Source organism: Aotus nancymaae, unplaced genomic scaffold (genome assembly GCF_030222135.1).
Source record: "Aotus nancymaae isolate 86718 unplaced genomic scaffold, 86718_ANA_hifiasm-v0.15.2.pri h1tg000053l, whole genome shotgun sequence".
NCBI lineage: Eukaryota > Metazoa > Chordata > Mammalia > Primates > Aotidae > Aotus > Aotus nancymaae.
Genome location: NW_026988467.1, coordinates 28167112 through 28180913, shown reverse-complemented (window position 1 = coordinate 28180913; position 13802 = coordinate 28167112). Strand labels below are relative to the sequence as shown.

Here is a 13802-nt window from a genome sequence, read left to right as displayed (position 1 = left end):
CGACAGGCAGCTCAGGCTGCCTTCCTCTCCTAAGCAGGAGGAGGATCGAAGAGCTGAGAGAAGGGGAAAGTGAGTCCCAAAGGAGGACACCAACATGGAAGGGGCATGCACTTCTCCTGGGTAGCCGTGCTCCAGTTGTGCCCAAGGGCCCAGAGAGGGCAGGGGTGGCCTATGTCCTGCCTAGTGACAAGGGTGTGGGGAGCAGCAGTCGGAGGAGTCCTGTGCTGGCTGCCCTTGAGTTTGGCTTGATCAATGTTAGAGATACAGCTCTGCCTTGGTTTGGGGCTGACATCTCTGTCTCAGTGCAACCTCTGGGCTCCCTAGATGTTCTGGGTGGATGATGTAAGAAGCCCCTGAGCTTGGGATGGGGGGATCTGGGTCGAGAGGGACGAGCAGGAGCCTACAGCTTTAAGGAGAGCCTCTTTCCTCTGAGAGCACACACATGAATGTCTCACTGTGCAGGTGAGGAAACTGATGCCCACAGGCTTGGGGCAGCCCAGGGGCACACAGCAGTGTTAGCAGCTGAGCTGAGACTTCCTTCCCAGTCCAGGAGGACCTAGGTCCCTTGCTACCTCCCCAGAGCCCATGCTGATCAGCCATGGTTGGGACAGTTGCGGTTGCCAGCTCCCTTCACTTCCCTTCCCTGCGGAGGACCTGCAGCCCCTGCTCTCCTTAGGCTGGTCATTGCAGAGAATCCCAAACCTCTGGCCAGTGGTTCTTCATCCCAACTCCCAGTGGGGGCCAACATTGGCTGGGGCTGTGCTGACCCCTCCTGGTGGCTGGTGGCATTGCAATGCCCCCCCAAGTTCTTTTTCTCCTTTGCTGGGTCTCTCTAGTGGGATGCCGTCCCTTGACCACCCCACAGCCACTGATCCAGGGCAGCTGCCCTCTCCCAACTGGGAGAATGCAGCAACCCTCCCCGCTATGCTGCTTGCCTCTCCCCGCCTTTTCTGGTAAACATTCCAATCCACGCATCAGTTCTCATCACTCTTCTGCTTTGAACCTTCAATGGCTCCCCAGTGCCTGTAGCAGGAGTTTTCAGACTTTATTTTGTAGTCCCTGAGCCTTTTTATCATATAAAAACAAACGTAAAAACGTCAATCTATAAAACAAATACCAGTGAAGCTGCCCTGGCTAAGACAACAGTTGGGGTCCTGGAGTCCCCCGTCTTCAGTCCCCACTTCATGCCCCCAGCTTCTAGGCTCCCCTAGGAGCCCCCAGTGCTCTGAGAAGTACAGCTGAAAACCACTGACTGTTTGATAAAGTTTAGCACAGCGTTCAGGGTCACCACCCATCAAGGTGACTCTTCTGGCCTCTTCTGCCTGCCCACCCATCCCACGGGCTCCCCTAGACACCCTAGACACATGCCAGGCCAGGCACGTGACCACTTGCAAATCTTTATCCTTCTCTTAGGTTCCCTCAGGCATGTGCTCTTCTCCTCTACCTGCCCAATCCTCAGAGTCTAGCATCTGGTGACACTTTTGTGACACTTTCCCTGGTCCCCAGCCAGAGGGAACCGCTCCCTCTTCTGAGCGCCCACAGCCCCTTTCCACCCAGAACACACGGACTGTTGCATTGCCCCTGCTTGTGTCGGGCCCGTGACCCTAACTGGACCGTGAGCTCTTTGAGGACAGGGGTGTCCACTTTTTCATCTCGACTCAGAGCCCACGTGGCGCTGCGTGCACTGTGGAGGCCCGTGTGGATTGAGCCCGTGTGGATTCCAGTTCAGCACATGCTACAGAGCCCCTGCCATGCTGGGCCCTGGGTCAGCACTGGAGAAGATGCCCTGTCCCTTCTGCAGGGAGCAGCAAGGAAGGGGGACGCTTTGCACACGAAGACAGAGCCTCCTGGGGAGGACGTGTGGCACATATGCAGTTAGACAGGAACAGACCTGGCCCAGAAGCCAGCTAGCTGTCCTGTTCCAGCAGTCACCAGAACCCTTGACCCAGGGCCTGGTCTCCACGGTGGGACAAAGCCCTGCTGACTTTATTGGTGTTGTTTGGGGGGGGTCTGGTTTCCAGGGCAGCGAAGGGATTCGAGGCCCATCAGGCATGCCTGGCTCCCCTGGGCCACCGGGACCTCCTGGGATTCAGGTGAGTGTGTGCCCTCTCAGCCTGGCAGGTGTGTGGGGTGTGTGTGCACGTGTGGGGTGCATGTGTGTGTGTGTGTTTGTGTGTGCTGGCGGGAGACAGTGGAGGGGTGGAGAGAGTCGAGGGGCTGGGCCATGTCTCCTAGCTCCTCGGGCTCTGGCACCGGCATGCAGAAATGCCTCTTTCCTGTTTCCAGGGCCCTGCTGGTCTGGATGGTCTGGATGGGAAGGACGGCAAGCCTGGCTTGAGGGTGAGATGCTGGGCCGGGAGGGCAGGCACCCCTTCCTCTCCTTTTTTCCTGGAGAGCCAAAGTCAAGGAAACCGTGATGGAAAGAACCGAAGCATCCCCGTCTTTGTCGGGGGCACCCGTGCCCTCCTCAGTGTGTCTCTCTCTGCCCCCAGCTCCCCAGTAGCACCACAGCCCCTTGGTTTCCAGTTCTCCTAGTGGCCTTAAGCAGGGTAGGTGAGCTAGGTCTCACCAAAGGCCAGATGATGAAGGCAGTATGTATGCGGAAAGTCAGACAGCTGAGGAACCCAGGCTGGGCTTTGGGAAGGGTCAGGGTGTGGACAGGGGAAGACTGGAGCAAGCCCTGCTCCTTGGGTTTTGCTGGGGAATCCGAAAGGGCTGGGGCCACGGGAAAGGGTAGAACATCAAAGTCAACCCCCCTATATATCCCAAAGAAGGAAAACGAAGGCCCAGAGAGGGGCTGGAAGTCACAGGATCCACAGCCAGTCAGAGGCTGAGCCAGGCTTGGGTTCTTCCCTCCATCTGAGGAGAGCTGCAGAGGGGTTGGACAGAGGGGAGGACAGAGGGATGAGTTGGGTACAAGCTGGGCAAAACTCCTGTCTCAATCCTCCTGGTCTCTTTCCCTAGGGGGACCCTGGTCCTGCTGGCCCCCCTGGACTCATGGGGCCACCGGTAAGTTGAGCTGCAGGAAGGAGTTGGAAGCTGCGATGCTGCAGCTTCTGCCTGGGTGGCTGCAACAGCAAATCCAGATCCTCCATGGACCGTGCTGTGACTTTGGATGGGTTTGAATTGTTTAAGCTGAAGAAGGAGGAGTGGGAAGAGGCCCCTAGCTGACGTGAAGGACATGAGAATTCCCCGCTTTTTCTTTCAGGGCTTTAAGGGGAAAACAGGACATCCCGGCCTCCCAGGACCTAAGGTAAGGGCCTGGTGACCTCTGCCAAGCAGGTTGTCTCTGCTCTCCTGAAGGCCTGCCCCCAGGCAGACATGGCAGCCTAGCCTGGGCAGAGAGGCCATCCCAGCATCAGAGCCTCCTGGGGCCAGTGGTGCTTGGCAGACTGGGTCAGAGCTTCTCTGTCTACCAGCCGGAGGGCATCAGAGGTGGCCCACCCATCTGATGTGAGGTTGACTTGGGGTAGGGATGTCAAGTGATGGTCTGGCGTGTTCCCGCTGCCTGCCCTCTCTCTCTTCTAGGGTGACTGTGGCAAACCAGGACCCCCTGGCAGCACTGGCCGGCCTGGCGCAGAGGTAAGGGCCAGGGATCCACACGGCTGCCTTCAGTTTGCCTTTGGACTCTTCAGACTCTGGGGTGCAGCCGCTTCCTCCTGCTCTGTGGCAGAGGGGCTGCTTTCTACCTCAGTCTTCTGGGAGGGGTTCACCCACCACTGCACCTCTCGAACTTTCTCCCTCCTCTTAAGGGTTGTAACTGGTTCTTCTCCCTGGAGGTTGCTGGGTCACCAACCTAAAAAGGCAGGGCCTGACCTGCTCAGGCTGTGGGTCTGCCTTTTCCACCTGACTCTCTAGGAGGCATGGGTCTGGAGGCTGGGAATCACCTGCCTCCTTTGGCCATGGGCGTTAACACCTGTTCTGCCCAGCCCTCTCCCACCCGACAGCCACATGGTGCAAGTCAGTCAGTTTCAGTGTCATTTTGTCCTTTTTCTGACTTCTGCAGGGTGAACCTGGTGCCATGGGACCCCAGGGAAGACCTGGTCCCCCCGGCCATGTTGTGAGTTGAACCAATTTCGTCTCTGTCTCCATGAGAGGTAGCATTTTGGTGGGGTGGGTGGCGGTGCCTAGGCTGTCATGACCTGAAGGAACTAGCCACAGGGGCTGCCCAGCCATGGAGCTAGACGGCTCCTATGTGGGAGCTAGTGGCCCAGCACTGGGGCTGCTCCTGTGGTTTCCAGGCTTTTCGTCATTTTCTTATTTTCTGGGCACATTCAAGTCCACTTATCAGATGAAGGTCATTCAGTCAACACATAATCATGGAGCACCTGCGCCATGCCAGGCAGCAATCCAAGCGCTGGGGCAACAGCAGTGAGCAAGAAAGGCGAGGTCCCTGAGCTCAGAGCAGACAGAAGACCCAACGTGAAAGCATCAGGCAGCCATGTGCTGTCACAGAGAGGGACCGGGAGGTGACTTTGGAGGAACCCTTCTTGGAGAAGTGACATTTGAGCTGAGGCCTGAATAAAAGAAGGAGGCAGCTATTGAGCAGTCTAGGGGAGGAGTCCCAGGCAGAAGGGGCAGCAGACACAAAGGGCCCGAGGCAGGGAGGAGCTGGATGTGTTTGAGGAACCCAAAAAGAGCAGGTGGCTGGAATGTAGAGTGAGAAAGCTGTGAGTAGCAAGGGGACAGCTGAGCTTGGGGAAGGACATGGTGGCGATAGGAGCGGCCCTCTCGGTGTGGTCAGGGGTGGGAGAGGACAGACTCACAGAAGCCGTGGCTGGATGGTTGCAGTGGAGACGAGGAGCTGTGGTCAGATCTGGGAGGTGTCTGGAGGTGGGGGACTTGCTGATGAACTGGACTGGGGTTGGGGAGACAGACTGACGTAAAGAGGGGAATCAGGGATGACTCCTGCATTTGGCTTGGGCAACTGGGTAAATAGGTGGAGTGTTTCCCAAGACAGGGGGACTCGGAGAGGACATTTATCAAGCAATAATGAATTTCCTGTCTACTTCACTCATCACTAACACAGACGACTGCCAGGCGGTGCCTTTGATCAGTATGACAGCACCGGGCTGATGGGACTCCAGAGAAAAGCGAAGATACTGGCATTTTGTTGCAGCCTGTTGTGGCTGACTGCATAATAATTTCCAAAAGGCTTTTGGAAACGTTAAAAATAGTTCATGACCAAAAAAAAAAAAAGGAGCTCTTAGGTCTACATCTCTATTTTTACGCTTCTCAAGGGGTCCAGAGGCCCTGGATTCAGAATGTCGTATCGAGGCTGGTTCCCCTCACATGACAGGTGACAGGGAGGCACACTCAGAAACGTGGCCCCACTGGAGACTCAGTGCGGTGCTGGGGCCGACAGGGTGCAGGCTTCCGCCTCTCACGTCTGTCTGTCCAGCCCCTTCGCCCTGCGGCGTGGCAGTCTCCACACAGGACATTTCCACCCCAGGAGACTGGAGATGAATCTGGAATGTGCCACCTGGGGGTGTGAAGGGAAGCACTCTGAGAGAGACCCAAGTGCCCCCGGGGGTTCAGAGAAGGTGTCACTCTGGCCAGGGAGGTGACCTTGGAGCTGCACCGCAGAGGTGTGGATGTAGGCATCAGAGCTGGGGGAGGGCGTTTTAGACGCAGCCCTAGTGCAGCAGCGGGGAATGTCTGGGTGTTGGAGTTCCGGGCGCCCCAGTGTTGGACAGCAAGTGTCGGCTCCTTGTCCCCGTGGATGTCAGGGTCAGTGTCAAGCCTCTACCCCTCACCCCTGCTACACAGACCCCCAGCTCCTGGTCTTCCCTCCTCCATAGAACAGCAGGAAGTGGGCTGCTGTTAGGGAAGCAGGGGTCTCAGTGGCCACCTAGGCCGATGGTAACTCCCCAGGCCTTTGTCCTCTGCACTTGGCCACTGGCCATGGCTTTCAGGTCATCCCCCTCAGCACAGCCCCAGATGCTCCACTCAGCCTGGGTTGGAGGGAGGGTCCTGTGTGCCCAGGGTCCCCAGGGTCCCCAGGCCTCAGCTCTGGGCACAAATCTTGTCAGAAGCTCAAATGTAAGACCAGAGGGAAGGCAGGTTTCCGGAGGAAACGGAGCTGCTGAAGTTTAGTGCTTGTTCCTGCTGTCAGGCCCTGTGCCCCTTGGGGTGTTGCTATTAGAACCTGTTTCTGTCCCACTGACTCATCTCTCTTTAGGGGCCACCAGGGCCTCCAGGCCAGCCAGGACCAGCCGGGATCTCTGCAGTGGTGAGTAACATGCTCTGCTCCTTCCTCCCTCCCAGGAGTTTTGCCCTGCTTGGCTGTGGGCTCCATTTCAAGGAAGCTGGGAGGATGGAGAACAGTTTGTCTCATTGCGTCCTTCCCTGGCATTGGCCTCTCCTGTCCCCAAAGATCTCGCCTTCTAGGATGTGGCAGAGGGCTTTGGAGAGGGCTGGAGGTCATCTCAGAGTCCTGCTGCAAGCTCAGGCAGTGCCACCTCTCCCTGTGGTCCCTGGCACACAATGGGGTATCTGTCTGGCTACATGGGGGTCCACTTTGCCTGCTTCCCTCTCCTCTCACTGTCTTCCTTCCTATTCATATCTAGGGTCTGAAAGGAGACCGAGGAGCCACCGGAGAAAGGGGCCTTGCAGGGCTCCCAGGCCAGCCCGGCCCCCCTGGACACCCTGGCCCCCCGGTAGGACCCCCCATCTTGCAGCATAGCCCACAGGGAAAGAATCACTTGGCTGAAGGTCCGCTGAGCACAGCATGACATATCTGGGGTCTCCAAGGAAGGAGTGACTGCCAGCATAGTAGGATGGCAGCCAGGTGCTTGGGCCTGAGGATCATGTGAATTTGGAAGGACAGGCCCTGCAGGGCAGTGCTATGCCAGGCTGCACACGAGATCACTGCCTGTGACGGTGCACCAGCCTCAATCTTCTGCAGACCCCTCGGCTGCGTGGCCCTGTTCTGCCCCTGCCCCTGCCCCAGGGGAGCTTGTTGGTAACCACAGAAAATCTTGCTAAATGTCAGGAACCAGAAATGCAGTCCTATTACTGTAACTTCCTGAGGTTCTCAAAAACCAGTTCTTGGTCTTAGCTCACATTTCATACTAAGAGCGCTGAGATATTGGTCACTGACGCATGCTGAGTGGTGGACTAAGCATTTGATGTGCATTTTATCTTTCTCTCTCTCTGTCTTTCTCTTTTTCTCTCTCTCTTTCTTCTCTTCTTTCTTTTTCTTTTTTTTTTTTTTTTTGACGGAGTTTCTCACTTGTTGCCTAGGCTGGAATGTGGTGGCACAATCTCGGCTCACTGCAACCTGATTCTCCTGCTCGGCCTCCGGAATAGCTGAGATTACAGGCATGCGCCACCACGCCTGGCTAATTTTGTATTTTTAGTAGAGACGGGGTTTCACCATGCAGGTCAGGCTGGTCTTGAACTCCTGACCTCAAGCAATCCACCTGCCTCGGCCTCCCAAAGTGCTGGGATTACAGGTGTGAGCCATCGTGCCCAGCCTTGCATTTTGTCTTAATCTGTGCCACAGTCCCATTTAGTGGATCTGATTGTCCATGTTTTACAGATGAGGAAGCTGGGGCTCTGAAAGGTTAGGTAGGTTGCTTGGAGTCACACAGCTCGTGAGTGGAAGAGCTCTGACTTGATCCCAGCCTGCCTGATTCCAGAACCTGTGTCCTTAGCCACTCTGCAAATCTACCTCTCTCAAAAGTTCCAGACAAGTGAACCCCATTAGGTGCAACTGATTGCCAGGCTCAGGGATGAAGTCTCCTGGGAGAGCAGAGGCAGGGACCCAGGTCTCCTGGGACCCATCAGGATGCTTTCCACCAATGCAGACTTTTGCTGGGGGACAGCAGCAGTGACTGTAGGGCTGCTGGCCTGGGCTGGGGTGTTTGACTCCCATTGGCCCATCTGCCAGGTGGGCTCAGTCTCACCATGCCTATTGGCTCTGATTCCTGCCAAGGACTCTGCCTTCCTCCTTGCAGGCTCAGGAGCCTCCAGGGCCCCTGGATGAATCTCCCACTTGCCTAGCAATCACTAAGTCCTCTTCCCCAGCAGCCACCAGAAGGGGGCTGGCCCAGAGAGGCAGCCTTGCTGGTTGCAGAGAGTGGGCAGGCTCAGGCTGTTCATGTGTTCATTCAGCAAACGTTTAACATAGATTCAGAACCAGGGAGTGTGCAAGGTGCCAGGATCCAAGCACACAGCAAGGCAGGCATGGTCTGTTCTTCCCTTGTAGAGCTCTTGTAGACAGGGGCTGGGAGCCACTGGGGCTCTGGGATCAGGCTGAAGTATGGGGTGGAGGGGTCTAAGTTTCCACTGCCTGTGCCCAGAGCGTCAGAGGGTGAGGGCTGGAGGATCATGGCCTCTGGGTGGAACAGGGGGCTGGGCATGCCCCATGTACGATGTGAGGCATCTGACACAAAACTGGGTTGGAGCTCATCACGTCTCCCTTGCTCTCTACTCCCCAGGGTGAACCTGGTGCAGATGGCACAGCTGGCAAAGAGGTACACTTGTACTGGTCTTCTCTGTTTCCTTGGGGATGCTTCCCGCTCCTCGCCTTGCCCTGATCCCTCGTTTATTCAGTAAACATTCCCTCTCAATGTTTACGGACTATCTCTGGACAGATATACAGGAAACTGTTAACCCTTGTTGTCCTGGGGAGAGGAATTAGAGAATTGGGGCCAAGGACGGGAGTGAGATTTGTTTTACTTTTTTAAAACCCTGTACCTCGTCAAAAAGAGACAACGACGACAACAAAATAATAATAATAAAAAATTCCAAACAAACATCTCTTGGGCACCAGGTCCTTCCCGTCCCCCCAGTATGCCACAGACTGGCCGTCTCATTCTGACTTCTCACCTCTCTTCACCTGTGATGGGGGTCCAGCCAGCATGCTTAAACAAGGCCATGCCCTGGGGACATCACTTTCCTTTCCAGCTGTCAGCCCCTCTGTGGGCAGAAAGGCTGTGGTCCTTTCTCACACAGAGCCCGGCTGGACACACCGGGGCCTCGGGCTGTGGAAGGGGCCTCTTCACTGCTCCTCCCTCCCCAGGGCGCCTCAGAGACGCTGCCCGGACTTCACCTCTCACTCTTGCTTTCCTCTAGGGACCCCCTGGAAAGCAGGGACTCTATGGACCTCCTGGGCCCAAGGTGAGTGGGCACTGGCTGGGTGTGAGAGGAGAAGCTGGAGAGTTGATGAAGCCCAGCTCCAAGTTACCACTTTAGCCACAGAGAGGAGACACAGGAAGGCCAGTGGGCATGGGAAAAAATGGCAGAACTGGGAGCAGCAGAGTGTCTGAAAATTTCCCACGTTGGGTCATTAGCTGTGGCTGGGGGAAAGGAAATCTCCAGTTCATTTACTCACTGATTGACTGATTCATTCATTCATTGTTTTCATTTCCTGAGCATCCCCTTGCTCCTGCTCACATTCCAGGCCCTCATCCTGGCCTCAGGTAAACCGAGGTCCCTGAACAATAGGTGCTCATAAAAGACCAGTCCCACTTACAGGGGAATAGCAAGTTTCCAGAAGCCAAAGAGACATAGCGCTGTGGGCGAGAGGCAGAAGCACCCAACCCAGCCTGGGGAGTCCAGGAGGCTTCGGAGAGAATGGGACACTTCAGCTCAGGAGGGGTGCGCTGGGTAGAGAGAGATGAGGGGAAGGGCGTTCCAGGCCAGGAGGACCACAACAGAGAATCATAACCAGTGAGGTCTGGCAGGAGGTGGAGGGCAAGGAGAGGAGGCTGAGGAAGGAAGGATCAGAACCACATCATGAATGGCCTTGCATGCCTGGCCCAGGAGTGAGTGCTTTATCCTGAGGGCATTTGGGAGCCATCAGAATTTCCTTTTTTTTTTTTTTTTTTTCCTGAGACAAGAGTCTTGCTCTGTCACCCAGGCTGGAGTGCAGTGGTGCGATCTTTTGACTCACCACAACCTCTGCCTCCTGGGTTCAAGCAATTCTCTACCTCAGCCTCCTAAGTAGCTGGAATTACAGATGTGTGCCACCACACCTGGCCAATTTTTGTATTTTTAGTAGAGACGGGGCTTCACCATCTTGGTCAGGCTGGTCTTGAACTCCTGACCTCGTGATCCCCCACCTTGGCTTCCCAAAGTGCTGGGATTACAGGCGTAAACCACCACGCCCGGTCTAGGAGCCATCAGAATTTCTAAGCAGGGAGTAACAACAAGAGAACTGTCTTCTAGGAGGACCAGTGACCTGTCAGGATGCTGTAGCCACAGTCCAGAGGGAGATGCTGGGGTCTGGTGGGACGATGGACAGAAAAGGGAAGACTGGTGAGATATCACGATATAATTTGACAGGACTTTGTATCTATCCTTGTAGGGTGATCCAGGAGCTGCCGGACAGAAGGGCCAGCCAGGAGAGAAGGGGAGAGCCGGCATGCCTGGTGGGCCGGGCAAGAGTGGTTCCATGGGGCCTGTTGGGCCACCAGGCCCTGCAGGAGAGAGAGGCCACCCTGGATCTCCAGGGCCTTCGGGGAGCCCTGGATTGCCTGGTGTGCCTGGCTCCATGGTAAGGGGGAAGGCTGGCAGCCGTCGGCACTGTCCCATAGAGCAGGCATGTGGGGTGGAGCACGGATCATCTTCCAAGCTCTTGCTAACATTCTGCGGGAAAGAGCATGGCTCCCAGAGGGTGGTTCTTAACTAAAGGTCGGGATGATAGGACCCTCTCCCCAGAAAAATGTGCTTAAGCACAAAATGTTTTGTACCATTTCTGGGTGGTTAGGACTTTGGATTAAGAATCTACGGAGGTTGCTGTGAGCTGAGATCGCACCACTGTACTCCAGTCTGGGTGACAAAGTGAAACTCTGTCTCAAAAAAAAAAAAGAATTTGTGGGAGGCTTCTGGGACCTTTGCCTTCCTCCGCATCCTTTATTTCCATAGGGGAAAGTGCCAGGTTTGGAAGTATAATTGAGGCAGGTTTTCTTCTCTTTCTTCAGGGAGACATGGTGAATTATGATGAAATCAAGAGGTTCATCAGACAAGAGATCATTAAAATGTTTGATGGTAACTGGCAGCCAGCTGGGTGGCAGTGGGTGCTGCCTGCCCTTCCCTGCAACTTCTCTGCCCTGACTTGGCCTCCTTTTCCTTAAAGCTCAATGTCCTCCTGCTCTCGCCCTCCACACACTCACAGGCCTGGGGTTGACAGGCATATGTTCAATTATCCTTCAGACCTTCCTTGTCACCTGCTCTGTTCAGAGATAAAATGATTCCCTCCCGCCTTCCCTGTACCCCCACTTGAGCAAAGGAGACAGACAAGAAAATTGGTATCAAACGAGTCTGCCTGAAGTGAGCTCTAAATACAGGGGCAAGCGGCATTGTAAGATGGCTGGGGTGGTTTATTTGAAGTGTTTTTTTCTGTTCATTTGTTCATCCAACATTGATGTGCCAGGGACTGGGGAAAACACGGGCCCTGTCCTGAAGGGGCTGAATGTCTTGCTTGGGAAGCAGACCTTGAATGCCAAGCAAGGAATCTGGACTTTATTCTGAAGCCAGCGGTGAACTAATGAGGGGTGCTGGAGCAGAGAGATGCCATAGTCAGATCTGTGCTTTGGAAGGATCTCCATGGGGAGCGATGTGGAGGCCAGGACATGGGACCCCACTTGGGAGAGCCACCCCCACACTCCTTTCCCTGACATCCCTGTGAAGGCAGGCTGCTGTGGGCTCCGTGCTGGCGACCAGTATGCAGCATCTGCAGTCATTCTGAGTCCCTGGGGGACCCTCTGACCTGTCCTTGTCTTTTTTTACAGAGAGAATGGCTTACTACACCTCCAGGATGCAGTTCCCCATGGAGATGGCAGCGGCTCCGGGACGACCAGGGCCCCCAGGGAAGGATGGTGCTCCGGGCAGGCCAGGCGCTCCAGGATCACCTGGGCTCCCTGGTCAGATTGGCAGAGAAGGACGGCAGGGCTTGCCAGGAATGAGAGGTAGCTCTGCCCTACAGTTCCCAAGGGGCACACGTAGTTCTTTGGGGCAGGCCTAAGTATTCCATGAGGTCTCTTGTGAATATGAGGGGTGTGTGTGTCTTTCAAGTAATCTGACTGGCTGTGTCATTTTTCTGCTCAGGGATAGGACTTACTTTATTTCTTTTGTTCCAGGACTGCCTGGCACCAAAGGTGAAAAAGGGGACATTGGTGTTGGCATTGCAGGAGAAAATGGTCTTCCCGGCCCCCCAGGTAGGAAAAACCACCACTCGAGACCATGAATCCAGAGCAGCTGAGACCCCTTTTCTTTCTGATCCTCCGATGACACAGCTGTGTCAAACTCCAAATAACGGCAGGCCAACCAACCACCACTTATAGTAATGCCACTGCGTGCAAGACGCTCTGCCAGGGCCTGTGGGGATGTGGGGGCGGAAGACTCAGAGCCTGTCCTTAAGTCCTAAACTGGGCTAGCATGACGCAGTGGGAGACAGCCGCATGGAGTTGGGGCTGAGGAACTCCAGTTCAGGTTCTACTCAGCACCTCACTGGCTGCACACCTTGAGGAGGCCTTTGAAGCCCTCCGGAGGTGCTCTCTAAGATGCGTATTGGCTGTTCAGCCTGAAAGAGAGTGGCCAAAGCCTGATGACCTGGCTCTGAGACCCAGCATCACAGCTTACCAGATGTGCAACCTCTCTGAGCCTGTGTCCTCATCTACAAAATTAGGCAATAGCTCCTTTCTCAGGAACTTGTGCAGATTCAATGAATAATGCATCAGAAGCACTCAGCCCCATGCCTGGCACACGGAAGCTCTAAATAAAACTTGCCAGCAGTATTGTTAGCGTTAAAATAATGTGAGGGTCAGACTAGGTCTTCATGAAAACACGTGGTAACTTGAGAAACAGTCACCAAACAGAAGGTGTTATTTGATGCCATTATGGCTTTTTTCCCTCATGATCTGGGTCCTCTGATTGTCCCTTTGTGGCCCTTCCCTCCCTAGGTCCTCAAGGTCCTCCAGGCTATGGCAAGATGGGCGCAACAGGACCGATGGGCCAGCAAGGCATCCCTGGCATCCCTGGGCCCCCGGGTCCCATGGGCCAGCCAGGCAAGGCTGGCCAGTGTAACCCCTCTGACTGCTTTGGGGCCATGCCGATGGAGCAGCAGTATCCACCCATGAAAACCATGAAGGGGCCTTTTGGCTGAAATCACCACCTGCCTTTGGATGAAGGACTCCATTGGGAATAAATGGCCAAAGCTTATAGGACTCTGTGAAAGGTTGTGAATGTTTTTATTGTTGTTTTTTAATTGCTGTTAATATTTTTTAAATAATAAAGAAACAAAACGATCTGCCTTTTTCCTTCCAGTGGGTTCCCCTGCAGCCAGAGCTCCCTGTTGCCCTCCTTTTCTCATTTAGTCCCAGGATCAAAAAAGGGCATTGTGGGTACAGGGGCATACACCTGTAATCCCAGCTATTCAAGGGGCTGAGGTGGGGGGATCGCCTGAGCCAGGAGTTTGAGACCAGCCTGGGCAACATGATGAGACTGAGTATCCAAAAAATAAAAATTAAAAAATAAAGGGCATTTCCCTCCTGGCTCGTGGTCAGCCAGTGGTGCTGTGGAATGCTGCTGGATGATCCGCTGCTCCTTGGAACCTTCTTCCCTGTCCTTATGCACACTTCTCTTGAGTTAGAGAAGGAGCATCATTCAGCCCCTCCTCTCGAATGAACCAAAGCAGGTTGGAAGGCCCCACTTCCAGCTTATAAAGGCTCCTGCCTATTTGATTCCCTAAATAAACCATTGTTTGGCACCCCACCCACTCTTTGCCCAACCACTTCATCTTGTCGGCGTGACCCAGAGCCGGTCCGGGTTGCTCCCTGGGAAAATGCCACCCG

At 54.9% G+C, this 13802-nt stretch overlaps 1 protein-coding gene across 1 annotated transcript in view; it reads left to right on the top strand.

Moving 5' to 3' along the window:
• The window catches only part of COL16A1 (collagen type XVI alpha 1 chain), a 53753-nt gene extending 40497 nt beyond the window's left edge, over positions 1 to 13256 (top strand). The window contains exons 58-72 of the mRNA XM_064363602.1: positions 2022 to 2093; positions 2287 to 2340; positions 2965 to 3009; positions 3209 to 3253; positions 3529 to 3582; positions 4007 to 4060; positions 6182 to 6232; positions 6570 to 6659; positions 8445 to 8480; positions 9082 to 9126; positions 10316 to 10504; positions 10932 to 10998; positions 11742 to 11918; positions 12090 to 12167; positions 12912 to 13256. Coding sequence (XP_064219672.1) covers positions 2022 to 2093; positions 2287 to 2340; positions 2965 to 3009; positions 3209 to 3253; positions 3529 to 3582; positions 4007 to 4060; positions 6182 to 6232; positions 6570 to 6659; positions 8445 to 8480; positions 9082 to 9126; positions 10316 to 10504; positions 10932 to 10998; positions 11742 to 11918; positions 12090 to 12167; positions 12912 to 13114 — 1260 coding nt within the window. The 3' untranslated portion in view covers positions 13115 to 13256. The remainder of the gene's footprint in view (positions 1 to 2021; positions 2094 to 2286; positions 2341 to 2964; positions 3010 to 3208; positions 3254 to 3528; positions 3583 to 4006; positions 4061 to 6181; positions 6233 to 6569; positions 6660 to 8444; positions 8481 to 9081; positions 9127 to 10315; positions 10505 to 10931; positions 10999 to 11741; positions 11919 to 12089; positions 12168 to 12911) is intronic.
• Positions 13257 to 13802: the final 546 nt, after the last annotated feature.